This window comes from Enoplosus armatus, chromosome 21 (genome assembly GCF_043641665.1).
Source record: "Enoplosus armatus isolate fEnoArm2 chromosome 21, fEnoArm2.hap1, whole genome shotgun sequence".
Taxonomy (NCBI): Eukaryota; Metazoa; Chordata; class Actinopteri; order Centrarchiformes; family Enoplosidae; genus Enoplosus; species Enoplosus armatus.
The window spans coordinates 1,743,695-1,765,040 of record NC_092200.1 but is presented as its reverse complement, the minus strand read 5'-3'; the positions used below and the strand labels follow the sequence as shown (position 1 = coordinate 1,765,040).

Sequence of the window (21,346 nt, the reverse complement as noted above, 5' to 3'; positions counted from 1 at the left end):
ACAGAGGAGCACAGTGAATCCATACTGGCTGCAAACTCAAAGGACTGTAACTCTGGAAGATCCCCACTTCATTTGTCTAACTCAGACTCATGAAGCCTCATATTAGCTTCAGCTCAATTTTAGAGTTCAGAATAAGGGCTGTGGGTTTTGTCTCTTACAGTGGAGGAGGAGGAGACAATCACAATAACCCTTTCAATGTGCTCCTGTCCTCCTCAAAATGAGCTCACAGCATCAGTATTGTTGCTATGGTGATAACCTTCATTACTGATTTAGAATGATGGTTAAACCAGAAAACAAACCAAACTATTGACAGACACAGTTTGTTTAAAGTGTCCCTGCACACCTGCCAGCCAATCAGAAACATGCACTTCTTACACCCACGCCATCATTTTTGTCCCCATGTTAAAACTTTGAACCGCTGCTGGTGTTGCTCCTCACCTTCCATGGCGTCAGTGAGGTAGCTGGCTGCACTGAGCGCCCTCCCCCTCCGCTCTGAGCCTTGTGTGGACGAAGGACGAGGTAACAGCATCGTACTGAGCTCCGTGGTGGACGTGGGGACCTGAGACAGAGAGAGAGGAGGTCATGTATTCATTTATCAAACTATCACTTTTAAAGCAAACTGGCTCCTTCAAAACATACAGTAAATATGTGTGTGTTAATCATTGTAACACACACACACACACACACACACACACACACACGGACACGAAGACACCAACACACGTAATCAAGGTTCATTCATGGATATGAGCTATCATCCACTTATCTGTTGCCCTGGTGATATTATCACACACACACACACTCACACAGATTTACGTCAGGTCAAATGGGTCAAACATTGTGCCGTGATTTCTTTGTGTGTGTATGTGTGTGTATGTGTGGTTCTTATCACCAGGGCAACAGATAAGCAGGTGATGACTGGTGTTCAATGAATCAGAGAAATCAGTGTGCCACCGCTGTGTGTGTGTGTGTGTGTGTGTGTGTGTGTGTGTAGCTCTGTCAGCCTCACTAAAAGGACTGCTGGATATTTTTCATGTATCAGACGAGCTCTATGAGGGCTGAACCTGACTCTCCTTTTAAAACCTTCAGTCGTCGCCACTTAAACTAAAGACTTAAATGAAACTAAACGACCAGCGGGCTGTCAGCCTTCATTCACTGCCACCCAGAGCCTATTGTCATTAGCTCTGGGTGGCAACCAAAAACTACTGGGGCATCAAGAGGCCTGCTGGGTCACTGTGGCAGGAGAACATGGGGCAGACCCAGAACCCACTGGAGGGGTTACATGTCCCATCAGGGCTGGGAACATCTCAGGATCCCCCAGCAGGAGCTGGAGGAACAAGCTAGCTTCAAATTATGCAAATTTATATTAAGAAATTACATCTGACCAAGTATCAGCCCTTAGACCTTTGACACACTTAAGTACAGTCTTAACATTATCTTTATATCATTTAAAAAGTATATACAAGATGCCATTGACAAAACAATCTAACCTCAAGGTCTGTTTACTATTTTTTATTGGCTTTCCAGTATCATCACATGGTCTTCCTCAGCAGATGGATTCTGTTGTCATGTAAACGCAAACGTTCAAATTAAAACATTTTTCTGAGCACTCTCTTGTCCATTCTTAGAAAACAATGACATCTCAATACCTACCAGTTCCATAACAACTGGGCAAACTACATTTGCTGATGAAGATCATGTGGTGTGAATGAAAGCTCCAGTGCTGTTTCCAAGATAAGGAACGTTCCTTCAAATGGGACTTTTCTGAATCAGTTGATACACATTTACCCCAAAATCTGGCCATCATTTCATCTCTTTGTTCGTTCACTACACTTTAAATAAAGTTGTGTAGGTTTGAACAGTGCGCAGCTGCTCAGAACAAACGTATAAAGACGAACCCAGCAGCGGCTCAGGGGAGTGTAGGACCTCTCAGCCCTCACAGAGATGAACCTGGGTGATCCTAATTTGCTCAGGTGTGATTACATAACACTTCCTGGTAACTGTTCCTCCAATGAGACGTGACGCATGGGCCTGAAGGTCGCCGCCCACGACAACGCCTACATCCTGTCTGTGTGCCAGGCAGGGAAGCACTGGGGAAACACACACACACACACACACACATATATACAAGGGAACACACACTAACAGCAGCCAGCCGTGCACTAATTTAGCTTCCATTAGCTGCTGTGGGTTTCCATGGTAACATTTCCGTGGCAACTAAGCGTGTGATCCCTCCCTCCTCCTCCCACTCGTCTCCCCATCAGTCTGAGCAGCAGGACGACAGGTCCGTGTTCTTCATGGCCACGAGGAAGCAGAAATACCTCACGAACTGAGCTCAGAGCTGTTCTAAAGTCCCACGCGGCCCCTGCAGCGGTGGACCACGTTTTTATTGTGAAGTAACTTTTCAAAACTGCGCAGGAGTTTTCATTCATTTACCGGCCGTCCGCAAAGAAAAGCAGGCAACTAGCGTCATGCTAGTTAAGTTCTACCAAATGAAATATTTAGTGTACAAGTTCTATATGTATTAGCACAGTTGAAATAATATTAGAGAGTGGGGAATTAAGATTATTTTCTAGACGTAAATCATTTGAAAGTTCAGTTTTAACAACATCAATGATCCTCAACACAGAAACACAGAAACCCGTGAAGTTTAGCATGTTCGACTGAGCAGGAGTCATGAAATCAGAGAACATATTGGGAACCAAAAGGAATAAAATACTGCGCCACCATAGCTGCTGAACTGATCCACAGTCTCTCCAAAATTGAAAATTGTATTGATCTCTTCACCCTGACAGCTGTTTCAGTACAAATGGGACAGTAGACAGATACAGTTATAAATATATACTTAAAACTTAAAGACAAAAAGTGTTTGTATTCGATCTATTTCACTACTTCTCCCTCTTTTTCTCATTCTTCTTCTACTATTTAACTTCTTCTTCTTCTTCTTATATAACAGTGTAGGTATCGGGGCCGGTTGTCAGCAGGTGGAGGTGAACAACACCTCCAGGCGTGGAGCTGCTGTGTTTGTCCTCATGATACTCTAACCTACTGCCTGATGGGGAAAAGACAACTGTAAACAAGTATTAAAATAAATGTAATCCCTTATGACATGGAGCTGTCTGGCTGTCAGCTACAGGTTTACAGGTTATAAGGTTCTGCTGGAAGTTTGAAGATAAAACTAAGACAACATCTGAAACTGTTGACTGCAAGATAGAACGACACTGGACCATGAAAATCATTTTAACCAAACGTCATGGCACCGGCTGGGAAACTAAAACCCTGACCAAAGATGAAAACTTAAATGTTTTCAAGGATTTAAAGGATATCAGAAAGTATGAAAATTATATTTTCAACCATTGAAACCGGATCAAAACAACCCTTCATGGTGAGGTTGACCATGAGAAGTTTTCTGTAGGTATTATTTTGATCAGTGCTTTGATAAAAAAGGAATAATCAAAACAACGCAACAGACATTTCAAATGAGAAAGACTGTCGTTGTGGCAAACATGCATTTATTGAGTAAGGCAAATTAAATCTTTCGTTGCTTGGTTGTAATTTCTCTACAAAATATAATTTATGTGCTTGCAAAATTAATTCCATGGCACTTTTCCAACTTATTTCCCCCTTAAGAACAACAGACAGAGCAGAAAGATTCCGACTAAGTGAAACTACCAGAATGACACTGACGATTAAAATGATCGTTTCCATGTTACGATGTGCCTCTGTGGCCTGAAATGTAGGACCACGTGGAACAGAGGTGCTGCCTGTTCAGGTGAGGATGCAGACACCTTGTCATCTACCTTTAGTCCGGCACCAACCTCCGGGTCTGAAAAGTAAAGTGCCTCAAACCTGCACTCTTTCTAATGGCTGTTGATATTGATATTGATATGACTATTGATTCTATGTTGTCTTGTGACAGATCAACAGGGGGTTCTGACTCACTGGATGAAGCCGGGGATGGAATTGGATTTGACTTTGAGTCTTGGCAGTGACTTTTAAAACTCTCGGTAACGCTTAATAACACTTAATAACGCAGCCTGTGATTTAATACCGACTTAAATGTAGGTGGAGTGGAAGAAAACAAGACTATGAGGAACAAGCGAGGGACATTTTTTAGAAAAAGGAGAAATGAATCTATAGTTTACTGTCGCTGTGTCGTGACCGCACATAAAACCAGTTAAGTCCTGTATCGGCGCGTGACTGTACTCCTTAAAAGATTAAAAGAATATATAAGAAGTCATGAAAGAATTATTATTAAGATTCATCCAAGTACCCCCCAAGAAGATATTAGGAAAGATATGTCCCTTTCCTAGCATTAGTGTGTGTGTGTGTGTGTGAGAGAGTATGTGTGTGTGTGTGTGAGAGAGAGTGTGTGTGTGTGTGTTTGTGTGTGTGTGTGTGTGTGTGTGTGTGTGTGTGAGAGAGTATGTGTGTATGTGTGTGTGTGTGTGTGTGTGTGTGTGTGTGTGTGTGTGTGAGAGAGTGTGTGTGTGAGAGAGAGTGTGTGTGTTTGTGTGTGTGTGTGTGTGTGTGAGAGAGTATGTGTGTGTGTGTGTGTGTGTGTGTGTGTCTGTGTGTGTGTGTGTGAGTGTGTGTGAGTGTGTGTGAGTGTGTGTGAGTGTGTGTGAGTGTGTGAGTGTGTGTGAGTGTGTGTGAGTATGTGCACAAAGGAAGGACACCTCAGTAACGTGCCTGTGCTGGTATGTGTGGCTTTAGCTCATGATGCCATAGCAGTGACACTATGTGTGCTTGGGTATGTGTGTGTGTGTGTGTGTGTGTGTGTGTGTGTGTGTGTGTGTACAGATGGGGGGAATACCACAGCATTGTTATCTGAGATGGTAGATATGAATGTGTGTGTGTGTGTGTGTCTTTAGTCCATGATATCAGAGTGGAGTTATGCAAAGCGCTGATTCATAATTCACATGTCTGAGTGTTGGATGGCTGCAGGCTCCACCATTGTTTCCACTGCGATGGACACACACACACACACACACACACACACACACACACACACACACACACACAGGACACAGTACTCACACTCTCCTCCTTGACCTTCTCCATGGTGCAGGCAGGCAGCTGCCCCTGCAGCGGAGGTGGGGAAACCCCATTTTGGTCCATGGCAACAAACAGCTTCCCGTTGACGTTTAGAGTTGGATAAAATACCTGGAAACACACACACACACACACACACACACACACGCACGCACACACACACACACACACACAGATGAAATAAGAATGTGTGTAGAGGCCTTTTATGAAAACCACAGAGATTTGGCATTTTTATTTTCTACTTTTTGGTCATATATTGGTCTATTTTTGGTCATAATATCATATATTTAATACGTTTGGGTTGTTTAGCTCCGTCTGCTGAATTATACCTCACGGGTCATTTCTCACCTCATTACATCTCAAAATGTCTCATGTCGTCCCCTTCTATAAAACATCTATCCAACCTCATCTCATCTCATCTGACAAAAGCGTATCTCTTGCCATTTTATCTTGTTTCATCTAATTTTACTCGTGCCGTCTCATTGAACAGTCCCACATCATTTTACCTCCTCTGACCCCCCCAACACTTTAATCTAATCACCTGGGAGCCCCTGCTGGCAGTGCTGTAGGTGCTCGGTCGTCGTTTGGGCCATGGGTGGGGCAGGATGCCACTGAAGGTCCCACCGCTGTAGGTTCGACCCCCGACGCCCTCGACCACGTCACCTGGGACGCTGTACTCGTCGTCGGCCATCTCTCCCTCCGATCCCCGGCTCCTCAGACGGAAGTTGAAGATGGAGGACACCTGACTGCTTCGCCGTGTCCTCGTGGAGAAGGAGCGAGCAAGGAGGGGGTGGAGGGGCTGGAGGAGAATGTAGAACAAGTTGGTTTTTGTGTTGGGAAACGTTAGATTGACTGCATCACTAATGTTATCCAACAAAATAAAAGGACACGTATCCAGATTCTTCTTCCCTTACCTTTCCCCCGTCCGTCATGTCCACCTGCAGCAGCTTTTCCTCTGATAGGTTCGCCTCCACATCGGCCACTCCCATCAGTGCTTGACTCCGCCTCCGCTCCTCCATGCTGTCCAATGGCAGACCAAACGGTGACAGCTCTGGTGACATGATCGAGTCCGAGTCAAGAACTTTCTGGGCCGCGACCTTGAGGAAGAGATATAGTGTGTTTAAAGGTAGTCAGATAAAACACAACAAACTCCTTTAAGATCCAGTAAACAAAATAGAGAGGAATTTACAACTGATATCAATGATTCATGTATTAATACATATTAATTCATAAATAAGAATGAAGAACAACAGAAGGTAAGTGCACACCGTTTTCAGTTATTTAGTTCTCTACGCTGGAACGTGGCAGATGTAATGATGTTCCCACACACTACAATCGTATAGTTTCCAGGGTTAATGACAACACTATCGACTACACAGTCATAGTAATCCTGTGATAATTCTACAGTAGCTGTACAGTTTTACATCCTATTGTGAGACACTGACGATTTTATTACAAAACTGAGCAGCAGACCATCATCAGATCCCGGTCCGGAGCAGCGTAGGAAGCCAAGACACGTTCAAACTTATCCTGAGTCAGTTTACCTGTTGCTCCTTCTTGAGCCTCTCCATGGCCACCTGGAACTCTCGCTCTTTCTGGCAGGCCTCGGCGATGGTCGCCTGGTTCTGCTCCTCGTACGCCATGGCGACCACGGCCAGGATGAGGTTGACCAGGTAGAAGGAGCCCAGGAAGATCACCACCACGAAAAACACCATGTAGGTCTTACCGGCCGAACGCAGCGTCTGCAGGCACAACCAGAAAGACTTCAACACGTTAACAGAAACAAAAGACACAATGTCCCTAAAGACACATAAATGCAAAGGTGAGAACAAAAACTAAAACTAAAAACTCTTTAAACTCTTACTGTCCAGCTGCCAAAATCCAGACGAGAGAGGAGCTGAGCTGCTGAAATCAGGGTTGCCTTTAATTATTACCAATGAGCTCGCAGGTATCAGCTTTGGGAGCAGCAACAAGTCTTCTGGGGACTTTGTTTGGTTTCAATTCATACTTCGATTTACAATAAATATCGCCATAAAAAGACACGAGACTTTAACATCAGTTAAAGATGAGGCACTAAAGAACAACAATATTACATTATCTATCCATGAAACAATCTCACCACCAAGTCCATTTAGCAGCTGTCCTGGGGCTTTTGATCATATTGCATGATCTTCATCAGCGGATGGAGTTTGCCCAGCTTCTTCTGATCTTGTGATATGACCGAAAGCTCCAGAACAGCTACTCAATAGACTATACAGACTCAACTATTCCTTCCAAGGTCAAGAATTAACTTTGAACGGCAGCTTTTAATGGACGCATGCGTGAGAAATCACTGAAGAGCTCGAAAAAAGACGAAGATCATGTGATACGATCGAAGCGCTTTAATAATAAAGCAATTTATAGAGCATTTAAAATGTTTCATAGACTTTCTAGTTTTCACTGTGAGCCCCTCACTTCCCAAACCACACCTACGCCCCCCCCCCATAAACGTTACCTGGTGGTAGAGATTTTCCCAGTAGTCTTGTGTCATCAGGCGAAACAAGGACAGAAAGGCCCACCCGAAGGTGTCGAAGCTGGTGTAGCCGTAGTTGGGGTTCCTTCCCGTCTTCAGACACTCAAACCCATCTGGACACTTTCTGCAACACAAACACACAGCAGGCCTCGTGAAGTGCGACTGTCTCTCAGAATGTGCTGCGAAACCAAAAGCTGTTAATGTTTTTCTCCCGTCGCCACATGAAATATCTGCATATTGTGTTGAACTTGGAGGCCAGTGGATTTCGAGGACATGGTTTTAAGGATTTTGAATCAGGAGGTGGGCGGTTATATAACTATAACTACTGTTCTCTGAAAATCTAACACCACAGGTTTGTACAGAAAGTGGGTGTGGGAACATTTTGAAAAGCTGAGACATTTCAATCATAATCATCTATTTTTTCCATCCATCCATCCATCTATTCCTGACACTAACACCGGCTCTGTTTCCTCATCAGTGTTTACGGCTGAAGGCTTGTTATCGGCGTGCGACCGGGACCCGCCCACACGTGTCACCGCGGAGACGGCATTCATCATAATTGATATTCCACATTCATATCCTATCACATTCATCGCCGCCCACGCAGTCACATCTGATCGGCTGATACACAGCAGTCCCATCGGTGGCGTGCCGGTCAGCGGGGGGGCTGCTACAGTTTACAGCTGAGATGATGAGCTTACAGCGACAGACAGACTGGAAACAGCTTCAGCTAACATTATTAGAAGCCAACGGCAAGGAGGTCAAAGGTCGGAGGACACCTGAAAATATTCCTTTGACCTGCCGATGATTGTTTAAGGAAGGTCGGCAATTCAGATTAAATATCTGATGTGTGGCAGTGTGACCTGACTTTTACCTCCCTCTAACCGGATACTCCTCGTTTAGTTTTCCGCTTGTTAGTCAGTTAGGAACTTTGCAGTAAAACAATTGTTGAGGACGGACATAATCAATATAGCATAAACAAGCAACATAAAACAACCTGAAGACAAACACAGTACAACACTTTAGAGAGAAAAGGTGGAGCACAGGTGTGATGGAGGAGCTCAGTATGAGGACTGTGAGGTGTTAGACCTCGTGAAGGACCACGTCACATTATTATCGAGCGCTGCAGACACTTTGCTCAGCCTGCGTCCTCTCGCCCCCAAACAACCAATGTACCAACTGCACTGATGTTAGCCGTAGCTAGTTAGCACCGGATGCACCGACAGACTGCTCAGACTCTCCACAGACTTCAGTCCTTACGAGAGACGTCGATGATGAGGGATACAGGCATATTCTAATGGATCAGTGTCGGCTAAATTAAAACCAATCAACCTCGGCTTTCTTTGCTTTAACTGTTTGTTCACCTCAGCCTGCTGGAGCTGCCGACTCTACACTGCCAGCATGTCGCTCCATATGAAAATTAGAGTGTGTGAGTGTGAAACATTATTTGGTCGCACATGTGATTGACTGGTGAAATCCACAGATTCGCTGAGCTCCGGTGGTAACAAATCTGTTATCTCTCCTCTCTTATTGGCAAAGAGCAGCGTTCAAAACATTCAGCTGGTGGCTTCTTATTTTTAGCCGGCGCTGACTGTCGCTTTCACCAGTCAAAATGACAAACATCGCTGGCGGTAGGTCATATCAGCTGTCACTAATTAACGTTAATTCCTTGAGTAACTTGATGGCTTGCTCTCTGCAAGCCTGTCTGTGCTCTGCCAAAGATTGTATGAGGTAAAAGAAGCATCATCCTGTAACACCACTGCATATAAAAAAGGACTTGACTGATGAAAAATAAGGTGGAAGCTGTTCTTTCAGTGTGTCAGATACATATTTAACCAACATTTAGGTAAATATAAGTGCCGGATCGGACAAAAAAAATGTTATTTTCTTCTCTTCTCTGTACGTTTGTGAAGTTGATTCATAAAGACTCAGAATAAGTTCAAAAATGTCTGTAGTTCAGTTTGCACCACATAAAACACATTTTGTGCCGCTTCTGCAATTGTCTGAACCCACCGTGATGAAGGAAGGACGACAGGTTGCCAAAACGGCAGATAAACAAGAAAATGCAAACATACAACAAAAGATCTATTCACAGCTGATAGCGTTACCTGCGGTTTTTGGTGAGTTTTTCATTGTTACTTCATGAATTGTGAAGTCTTCAGTGTAAATCATAAGAGCGCCGACTCGTCGGTTGGGTTCTTGTGGGATTCTGGAAGTTCATCTAACTATTCAGCACTGAGGTCCATTACAGTTTAGAGGTTTCTGGAGATAATACAACACAGATCTGATGTGCAGATTTGACTGAAACAGAATTTGTCCAGTTTACCAAAAGGAAAGTCAATTCCTGAATGACATGACGTCTCCAAGTAACTCAAGTCCAGTTCAGAAAGTGAAGAAAGTGTCGAAGCGTAGTTTTGTAAAGTGTTGTGTGAGTGGAGGAGCTGTGATGCAGGGAGAGGAGGATGACATTAACAGAATCAGCATGAACAAACCTCTGGTTGAACAGAGCTCTGAGTCACAGAGAGTTTCATGCTGAGTCACAGAAAAGGTTGCCGCTCTGCAGACGCTATCTGGGGATTCAAACCGACAACCCTGCAGTCTCAAGCCCACTGCGGTGACCCGTCCTGGCTGGCGCCGCCCCCGCCGGGCCGCCGCAACAGCTGGGATGCTTTTAAGCAGCGGCTCACACTGACTCATTACCGGCCAACCTGCCTGTATTTATTATCACCTCACTACACAGCATTAGGTGGGAGCTGGTAATGGTAATTCATTAAGGACACGTGTAAATAAATAAATTATATAAGGTTTACATAATAAGGGAAGGATGTGACGGAACATTTTGGGGAAAATCAGTTACGTTCAGTTTTTAATTTGACATTGAAATGATGTTACTGTCTTTTAAAATACTGACAGTTACTGTACATTTGTACATTATCAATAATCATTCTTTATTACAATATATCTACTGTATATGGTACGGCATTTAATAAGAAACACTGACAATTGTATAATGAAGTTAGTTCAAAAAGCTGCAGTTTGTTAAATGTTATGTTAAATGTTAAAATCAGTAGATGATGAGACATTAACATTTATGTCGTCAACAAATGAAAACTTTTTCTCAGCCTCTGAAACAAATACTAGACTGTGGTAATAAAAACACACAAAGACTCACGGTCATCTTCCTGCAGTGAAAACTACCTGAGAGAGGCTGTGGCAGTTTTTCAGCCATTAATGTTAGAAAATGTATTTACTGAATCTGATCCACTTTCAAAAAGCTTTGTGGCAACACCAGATAATTATTTTAATAAATAAGAAATCATTTATTTCCGTTGCTTGTTATTACTACTTTAATATATGTATAACGTAGCAACTATGTATGTCGGCTATGTTTATTTGTTTTACTTCGTATAAAGAGCAGCTTTGGCACAAACATCCATCTTATCTTACAGCAAAAGCTTTATATACGCTTTTAATACAATATACAATATACAGCAGCACTCAACATTAAACTGCAGCAGCAGTTTACGTCTCCATCTAACTACTGGAATCTGCATTATGAAACCAACAACCAGTGAAAAAACATGGTCCTAGCTTGTGTCACAGTAAAAGTGATCATTGTGGAGCTGCAGAATGACACAGTAGGTGATGCTAATGTGATAGCAACATGCTAAGTATCATTACCATGCATTAGCTGCTCAGTAACAACTATGGTAAAAGTCTAACAGCGATAAACAACCAATAATTTAAAATAAAACAAGCTGATAACCGTTTACACAAACATTACAGTAACAACAATCAATTTTAATGCAATGAAACGTTCCAACTCGCTGCACGGCTCATCCAAACATTACGGTAAGAAACCAGCCAAAGGAAAAAAACTGCTGATCCAAGCATTACAGTAACGACAACAATAATCAAGAGTAATTGCATAATAAATACTTCAAACATCAGCCAATGACAGAATGCTGTGGAGCTAATAATGCCTGCAGTACAGTTAATCTAATATCTGCTCGTCCGAACATCATCAGAAACAGGTTTTAATCCAGCAGGAAGATACCAGGGGGCGTCTTATCCAGCCATTAAGGTAAAAATGTGTCGTGTGATCTTGAAAAGCTGAGGAGCTGCTTGTCCAAACACTTTGGTACCAGTAATCAATGTTAACACGGTTAAAAACGGTAACTGGCAGCTGATTTCATGGAGCTGCTGATACGAACATTACAGTAACAACAGTCGATGGTGAGTGAATAACAAAAAAAAACTGTAAATATTACAGTAACGTAACAGCAGCTGATATTACAAACATTACAGCTTAAATTGACACACTGATAACACATCTCACACACACACACACACACACACACACACACACACACACAAGGAAATATGACTAACCAGTCATCTTGATGCCAGTTAGAGTGACACCAACCCTGAGCAAGGCCACTGCGTCTCACACACACACACACACACATCACATTCAGTGTGTGTGTGTGTGTGTGTGTGTGTGTGTGTGTGTGTGTGTTATTCCTTCTATCCACCCATCTCATGGCAAGTGAGTCAACATGGTGGCATGTGAGTGGGGAGAGTGGATGTGAAGTGTGTATGATGGGTTGACTGAGTGTGTGTGTGTGTGTTTAAGGGGCTTGAGGACGTAAAGAGAGTGTGTGAGAGGTTTGGAAAACACAGACAGGAACAGACTGAGTGTGTGTGTGTGTGTGTGTGTGTGTGTGTGTGTGTGTGAGGTGTCTGAGTGTGAGAGCCGGCAGTTATCTCTCACACACACCTCTGTCTGTGTTAATGGAGGGACGCCACTTCAGACCCCCCACTCTCACTAAAGGGGGCCCCTCAGCCCGGCACTTACACACACACACACACACACACACACACACACACACACACACACACTGAAAAACACCCCTGACAGACTGCTGGTACAGTATGGTGCCTCAAAGATTCAAACACACTCATTTAAAACTCAAACAATACTGAAGACAGTGCAAGTCCATCATCGACTGGAAGCCACTGAAAACTTCGTTTAAAGTAAAAAAGTATTCAGGATGAAATGAGCAACAGTCACAGTTAAAGTTCAGAAAAACAAACGTCCCGCTTCATCGTAATGTTGCTAAATCCTGATTGGTGAATGGAAACATGTGACGGAAAAGCACAAATCACAGAAAGAGGTGAAATGAACAAAACGGCATACAGGAGGGTGATTGAGACGAAAGGTTTTTAGAGCCTTTAAAGTACATTTACAATACTTGTGGTTTCATAAAGGATTCAATACTTGGAGAGAGAGACAGCAAGAAACTGAGAGAGAGAGAGAGAGAGACAGGCAGGCAGACAGGCAGACAGACTCATTCAAAGACAAACAAACATGCTGGGGCTATTCTGGGAGGTATCCTGGGGATTTCTGTGTGTGTGTGTGTGTGTATTCACTTCATGTTCCCCCTGCCATTCAGTTCTGTTCCCTATGACCTCCTGCCCCCCCCCAACACACACACACACACACACACACACACACACACACACACACACACACACACACACACACACACACACACCTCTAATTATAACACTCAGGTAAACTCAAGTCCGGGAGGAAGAGAGTACTCAGCATCGCTATAGCAACTGTATCACAGTGCTGGTTGCCGGGGGAGATTGTTCTGTGCCATCTCTGTTGGGAGACGGAAGGACTGTGTTTTGTATGTGTGTGTGTGTGTGTGTGTGTGTGTGTGTGTGTGTGTGTGAACTTTCCATGTTACTCAGCACACCTTGTCAAGACTCGACTGAACAACACCGCAGGTTTGAATCAGCGTCTGTGTCTCAATAGTCTGAATAATGTTCATAAAATATGAAAACTAATTATTGTATTTAATCATCTACCAGGTGACAAGACGTGTGCCCACGTGGTCACATGATCAGAGGTCAGAATATGACCTTCGACCTCTGCCGCATGCTTGTACTTTAATCCGTCGATACACAGACAAGAAAATATCTAATCCATTTTATTCTAATCTCATCTGGTCAAATCTTGTTAATTCTAATTTCATCTAAATTATTCTAATCTTGTCACATACTAGTCTCTAGTCTAACCTACCCATGTCTATTTTAGCCTGGCCTAATCTAATCTAGCCTAGCCTAGTCTTCTCCTGTCTATCCCAATTTTGTCTGTCCTAGTCTATTTTAATCTATCCTAGCCTAATCTAATTTAAAGTAGCCTAACATAGTCTAAATGTTTCTAATCCAATCTAGTCTATGCTAATCTATCCTAGCCTGATGTAATCCAATTTAATTAAATCCAATTTCAATTTGTCCTATTTTAGCCGAAACTAATCTAAAATAATCTATCTAATGTAATATAATCTCACCTAATTTAGTTCTTGATCCAATCTAATCTAATCTAATTTACTAAAAGAAAAATGAACACTTGAACAAACATCAGCGTGATAAGAACTAGCTGAAATGACAGAAAACGATTTTTTAGTTTGGCCCATCAGCTAACATGAAGGGGGCGGGGCTTATGACCTATACTGCAGCCAGCCACCAGGGGGGCGATTGAGACGTTTTGGCTTCACTTTTGGGGTGCTGTCATGTCGTCCATCTTTATCTACAGTCAATGGATCTGACCAACAGATGGAAGACACTTTGTTTTACTGTTGTCCCACAACCGCTCATGTTGGCCAGAGCACATACAGTGACCTCTTTACAGTGACCTTTAACACGGAGGTCAGAGGTCAGTCACTATTCGTGCTCGTCCAGAGGAATCAGAGCTCAGGACGGAGGGTTCAGGGATTTTTGGGTGAAGTTCTGAAGTCGTCTTCATTAACTTAAGGTCAGTGTGGCGTTCTCAGTGTTTCCATGAGACGGGCGGAGAAAATCCCTCCGGCTTTGATTCTGTTTTAATGTCTCATCAGTGACACAGCAGCTCCTGAAATAGCAGCTAAACTATCGAGGCGGGTCGACTAGCTGTTAGCATCACAGCACAGAGCGGGCTGGCTACGAACCAACGCTTTGATCACAGCCGGACGGTCTGTGTGTGTGTGTGTGTGTGTGTGTGTGTGTGTGTGTGTGTGTGTGTGTGTGGCACTTTGATCACCACATTTGGTCACATTAATAACAGAGTCGTCTCCAATGTCTTATCATTAGAACATCTAAACCATCCTGATTACCAAGCACTTATAAGGACACACACACACACACACACACACACACACACACACACACACTCTGTTGGTCTCCTGATGAGTGTTCACACCAGCCTGATCCTGATAGACTTGTTCAAAGTAGCCAAGAAAAACATTCATCAACGTTCCTGTTCAGAGTCGGCATGTTACAAACTAAAACCACAGCAGAACGTGAAGTTCAAGGATTCAGTTTAACAGTCTTCTGGTCTGAAGAGGCGTCCAGTAGATTCTTGTGTCTAATCTTAACCCTTTCAACCCCAGACTGCTTTTGCTGAGATTTCACTCCCTTGATTTACAGGCTTATGGCATTATCACTACATGTGTTAGCTAGACGTAAATAGTTGTTGTCTGAGTAAACTGAGTGTTAAGATGTGCTCCGATGATGTGAACGCAAAGCTAATATTAGAGAGGGTGAGATGGCACGTACAGTCGATGCAAAGATGACCCGACATGAACAGGTGCAAAGTCGCCCCGGGCAGCACAAATTGGGGCAAACATGCGATTGAAAAGTAAAGTTTGAAGTTGAAACAGGTTGTATTAAGATGGCTGAAAAAGGGCAAACGTGCTGCAACGGCCCAAAACATTTCCATTCAGAGAAACGTGCTGCAAATTCCAAAACAAATACAGTAACAGCCAACGCGCTGCAAATAAATACAGACACGAAACCCCCCCGAAAAACAAACGCAACAGAAAAACGCTGCACATCCAGTCAACACAATGGAAGTCCTCCGGCCTCTAGGGGGAGCGCTGACGAGAGCACGCTAACGCTAGCTGCGTACATCTGGTGTCTCAGCCTTACAGTGAGACGCTGCCTCAGTTGTATTCGGTTGATCAATTCAGTCACATTATTACATCACATCATTTAGAGAAAGAAAGAAACAACCGCTCCCTTTAAATGACCTGAAACATTCAAACTACACGTTAGAAGTGTTGATGCTTTGTCACGTTTTCGATGGAAAGTTCTGGCGGCACATCAACTACATGAACAACTGCGTTGACATTTGTTCCAATTTAACAGCTCTTTGTTTCAGTCGAGCCTCTGGTGGCGTTCACGGTGTTTCAGGAAAGTTAGCTTTTAGTATTTTACAGCTTTGTCCACATGTCATTATGGAAAATGTCAGCGTTCTATTTATTTCAGTGGGGAGCTTTTCATGCCACAAAGTCTAAATGTTGCTGAGGAGAATTTCTTTAGTCGGGAGGAAAAATGTGTCAGGCACAGTTTAACTTTGTATAATGAAAAGCCAAAGGGAATAAAGGCCACTTAACCTTTTCTGGACTGCTTTAAATCTCTTTATCCTCCACAAAACCTTTTCGAACTCATACATCAGAGGCTAAGAGGCTTCCCAGGCTCCAATCTGTTTTCTTTAAGACTTTCACTCGTGTTGTTTCCGGCGGAGAGTTTGCTGTCTCGGAGTCTGCGAGCTCCTTCTGTGTAGCTTCAGCGTTGCATGCAGTTTTAATATCCTGCGGTCTGAGAGTTTCATCAGTGATCAATGACTTCGCTGAAGTTTATATGTCATGGTTTCAGTGGGAGGTTTTAATATCCCATCGTCTGAATGTTGTTTATTACTATGACAACTTTGCAGGTAAGATGAGTTTTGATGTCACAGTTTGAATAAATGGCAAATGGCCGCATGTACATAGCGCTTTTATCCAAAGTGCTTTACAATCCCCACAGCAGCGAGCCTCCATGCAAGGAGCTGGTCTGACATTCGGTTTTAGGGTTCAGTGTCTTGCCCGCTGGAGAATCTCTGGTTTCAACTGAGAGTTTTAATGGTTTTGGTTTGAACAGAAATGTTGGTATCTCGTCGTCTTCATTTTATTCAGAAAGGTTTACTGGATCTGAATTAGAATTAGGCTTATATACAAACACCAGCCGTAGAATCAATTGACGCACATAGCACACACCCAAAGTGCCACACAGACGTAGTCAAGGTACAGTAGTGAGTGTGAGTGTGTGTGAGTGTGTGTGTGTGTGTGTGTGTGTGTGTTGCCCTTGGGTCTGAGAGCATCCTGTAGCCTAAATGCTTTTAGTTCAGCCAGCCAGCTCACGTGGAACGAAGGTGGAATATGTTCAGTGTTGATGTTTGGCGTCGCCTCAGAGCCTACAGGTGGATGCAGGGGTGGAGGGAGGTGGGGCTTTTTGTGTGTACAACTTGTACTACTTTCTGTGTCAGTGTCAAGTGCTGGTATTTAAATTCAGCGTCTTAAATTTGAGGAACAGTAAGTGTGACAACAGAATCTGAACTCAGAAGCTCTCAACCGCATCTCACAGTCTTCGTCAGCGAATGGCGTTTGGCGTGGAACGTCAGCCACGTGACAGCGGCTCTGAGACCGAACGATCGTAGACTTTGACCGTCGCTGTTTTTAATGGAGAGCTTCAACGTCCTGCGACTTGGACGCTGTTTGCTTCCTCAGCTCGGGTGGAGAGCCTCGCTGCTCTACGTGGGTTTCAGAGGAGGACAGCAGCCTGGCCGCCGCTCTCGGCTGTTGTAAAATCGCTGTGAAACGAGTTCTCGAGTGGCTCATTACTTAGCTATGTGTGCTGGTACGGGAAGAAGCGGCGTTGGCTTTGATTCAGACACTTGCTGCCATTCCTCGAGAATAGCGCAGAGTGCTAAGTCATGTTCATTTCACCAGCTGTGTCCGAATGATTTATAACGGGAGGATAATGTGACGCTACAGAAATAGAGCCTGAGGGGGCGTCGGGGACGGCGTCTCAGCAGGACGAGGAGCCCACCGTGGACTGAAGACGTGGGTTTGAGATCAGCTCTGGGTGTCGGCCAGTCGATCAATATTTTCACTCCAGAGAAACTTAGAAGATGACGGTGAACTCACTTCCCTCCCTCTGTGTCTCGTCTTCTCTTCGTCTTCCCATGTATACATCTCACATTTGTTTTCTGTCTCTCTTGACCTTGACCTGTTGTCTTATTTTGGTTTTCACCTCACTTTAAGGGCTGGGACTCCTTTTTACTTTTGTTTTTCATGTATTTACATTATGGAATCCAAGAAGCTGAATGGAAATGGCACCATGCAGCAGTGTTTACACCTGCGAGAGCAATTACATTTGTCCCTAAAGACATCATGTAATAAATAATCGATGTAATGGAAGCGCATTCGTCAAACACATTATGATGTAACTGGCATAATTAAACATACTCATGGCTCAGTTTTGTTTCACAGAAGTTGTAAAAAAACAACATTAGATGTGTCCTAATAATTCAAACCAACAGGTTTTGGTGGAAAACGCAGGATTGGCTTCATGTTTCATTCTCTGTCAAACAACAGACAATAAACGAAAATGCTCCAAACGTTGCAGGTCCAGAATCATCCAAAACGTAACCCAAAATGTATTTCAGATTCAAAATGTTGACTAAATTATAGAAATGACTTGATTGGAACAGATTTAACTCTTTGACGATGAATTAAATCTTTTAAATCCCAGTTTTGAGACTTGAGCCTGGTCCATCTTTTTGCTTCTTGCACTTATAATTTATATTGACTTCTGTGCTCATCCATAAGTTAAACTACAGCACTCTCTCCAGAGGCAGCAGGGGGCTTAAGGTTAACTCTGACATCACTTCCTGTCACTTCCTGTCACTGAGGTAGAAATGTGCAGCGAGGTGACGTCCGTCCAGACTGTCGAGTGACGGAGCGTCATGTCAGCTTGAGATGGACACATCACGAGGCTGCTTTCATTTCTCAGTATTTCTCTCTTTCACTCTGTCTGCAGTCAAATCGCTCCGTCAGCCGTGAGACAATATCGATCAGACCTCACACACACACACACACACACACACACACACACACACACACACACACACACACACACACACACACACACACACACACACAGTGACCATCTGCTCCCACGTGTCAACACTGTCAACTCATTCTGTGTCAATAAAGCCACTTGTCGATAAATATTCATTTCTCCGAGACCACTTCCTCCTCGGTCTCCGGGGTGGACTCTGTCGTGTTTAATCTTTCATGCTGACTCCATAATTTACCTCAGTATCACCTCTCCTGCAGCCGGACTATTTACTCACACTTTAACAACAACACGGCGAGGGCTGGGGGGTAAGGAAGCCCAGAGGGGACATTGGTGAGGTTTGTTGTTTTCTCACATAGTGCTTGTTAGTGCCACGATCGCAGTCTTCATGTTCGAGTAGCTCCAGTGAAAACTGTTGAGGTCATCATCATCATCATCGTCGTCGTCGTCATCGTGCTGCTGCAAATGTTGGTGTTCTCACTTCATTGGGGTCTGTTCGGGTACGCCACATTCTGGATCAAGTCTAATTATAATTGGGTCTATTTTGCTGGTCTGGGTAGGTTTTGTGGGATTAAATCTGGGACTGCAAATCTTCCAACAATAACTGCAACCAGAAACTGTTATCAATCCAGATTTAGTCCCCTTTAGATTCCAGATTCAGTCTCCCCTGATTGAAGTGTTTAATTACACCTTCGTTGTGTTGAGGTGGAGGCAGAGATTTAGAAAAGTCAGGAGATAAAACCAAAAACAATCTACTCATTTTGAAATGAATCACAGATAAAGTACAGATTTTATTCCACTTATGGTTTTAGGTTTCTTTGTTTTAATTAAATCAACTAATGGTTCAAAATCAGACAGTAAATCAGATTTCCTCTTCCTGCTCCTCTTTCTCTCTTTTCTAATTTGTCCTCTGGTTACCCATGATTCAGTGTGTGTGTGTGTGTGTGTGGTGGGAGGGTTTGGTCCGTCAGCACAGATGACATACGGGGGGGGGGGGGGGGGGGGGGTCATGATCAAGATGGTCGACATTATCCTGTCTGGGGGAGTTGGACGTAGGCAGGAAGAGAAGGTCAGAGTGTCGACTCTGATGTTGTTTTTCCTCGGGCCGGTTCGTTCACATGCAGCCGTTTACTGACAGTTTATTTGTGTACAGTTCAGGTGTCACTCGTCCTTCTGTGTTTGTGTTGTTGGTCATCTCTCAGAAGAAAAGGGGTCACTTCTAAGAAAGTTTATATTCAAGCGGCTGTGTGTCAACTTCCATCCCAGCAGACCATATTTTCCTTGGTATTATATTTTAATTTATGTTCCCCAACACCTTGTTCTTCAGCCTACACCTCTGTATTTCTATGTCTAATTCTGCCCTCAGGGATCAATAAAGTTCACTTTATCCCTCCAGAGTGGGTTGGTCTCATAGTGAGTGGCTGACTTTTAATTTGATCCAGCTTATTCATCCTCCTCCGCCTTCCTGTCACCAAATAACTATGAAAACTCTTCCTCAAGAAGCACAGGAACGGAACATTACACAGAAAAGACAGGTTAAGTCTTTCCTGGCTTTAGTAGGAGTAATAGTTGCAGTTAAGTAGTACTAGTAGCAGTAGTAGCTCACTTCAACTGAGCCAATCAGAGCTTTGTAGCCAGGATTAACACTGGTGATGTCATCTTCCAGCGCAACACAAATCGTAGAAAGGATGAGATCAAGCAGCAACCTCCTGGTCTGACAAGTGAAAAGCCAATGCAGAAGTGCCTTAAATCTGCATTCTCTCTATTGGCCAGCAGGGGGCGACTCCACTGGTTGCAAAATTAAGTCAAATTGTATAGAAGTCAATGAGAAAATGAGCCGACTTCTCACTTGATTTATTACCTCAGTAAACATTTTCCTCATGAGTTTATGGTCTCAGTCTCTAGTTTCAAGTCTTCATCAATACAGCAGGATGTTCATTTAGTAAATGATGGTCCCATTCAGAGTGAAACGGGCGATAAAGCAGGGTCTGCTTTAGGGCGGGGCTACCTTGTGATTGACAAGTCGCTCCCGCGGCGACCTGTCGGCGTCGTCGGTTGTACTAAAAGACACTCTCGGAGTCGACTGTAAGAGCATTTACAAGCTAACTTTGTTAGCAGCGACTTCTCTGGGCGTAGCCAGCAGCCAGGTGCAGTCAGGTCGCAGGTGGAGGTCGGCGTGCAGAGCGTCCTCGGGTTCTCAGATGGTCACTTCTGGTTCCAAAACAAGATGGCGACGGCCAAAATACTAAACTCGAGGCTTCAAACCACAAACCTAACAAGTAATTGGGGTCAAACTCAAGTTGCAGGTCTTTTTTTGTTTTGCCGTCGTCTGGAGTACACACCCGTGGTAATAGTGGTAAAACCAGTATTGTAGGAGTACTTGTAGTAGAAGAAGTAGTACAAATGTCTGCTTTATATCCAACAGCAGATCAAACGGTTCTACTGTGCAGAAATAAAGTGGGATAATACTTTTTTCTTCGGGTGTTTCAGCACTGAGGAAAAAAACAAAGGATCACAAGTGCTTTAGACCTGTCTATTATCAACACACACACACACACACACACACACACACACACACACACACACACACACACACACACAGTTATCTCCCTGTGGACTGAGGTTTAGGTGGTTTAGGAAGCCTCTTTTGTGCCTCTGGATGAACATTGGACAGATGTCACATTCACAGCCTCCCAGAGAGCTCATAACTCAAACTAAACACACCCACAACACGCACACACACACACACACACACACACACACACACACACACACACACACACACACACACTCTCTCTCTCACACACACACACACACGCACTCAAC

General features: G+C 43.7%; 1 protein-coding gene across 1 annotated transcript in view; it reads right to left on the bottom strand.

Annotated features, from left to right (window-relative positions):
* The window catches only part of LOC139303967 (sodium channel protein type 5 subunit alpha-like), a 124,192-nt gene that overhangs the window by 64,120 nt on the left and 38,726 nt on the right, over positions 1-21,346 (bottom strand). The window contains exons 9-14 of the mRNA XM_070927784.1: positions 7,550-7,691; positions 6,600-6,797; positions 5,970-6,152; positions 5,597-5,854; positions 5,041-5,166; positions 439-559 (exon numbers count right to left, since the gene is read on the bottom strand). Coding sequence (XP_070783885.1) covers positions 439-559; positions 5,041-5,166; positions 5,597-5,854; positions 5,970-6,152; positions 6,600-6,797; positions 7,550-7,691 — 1,028 coding nt within the window. The remainder of the gene's footprint in view (positions 1-438; positions 560-5,040; positions 5,167-5,596; positions 5,855-5,969; positions 6,153-6,599; positions 6,798-7,549; positions 7,692-21,346) is intronic.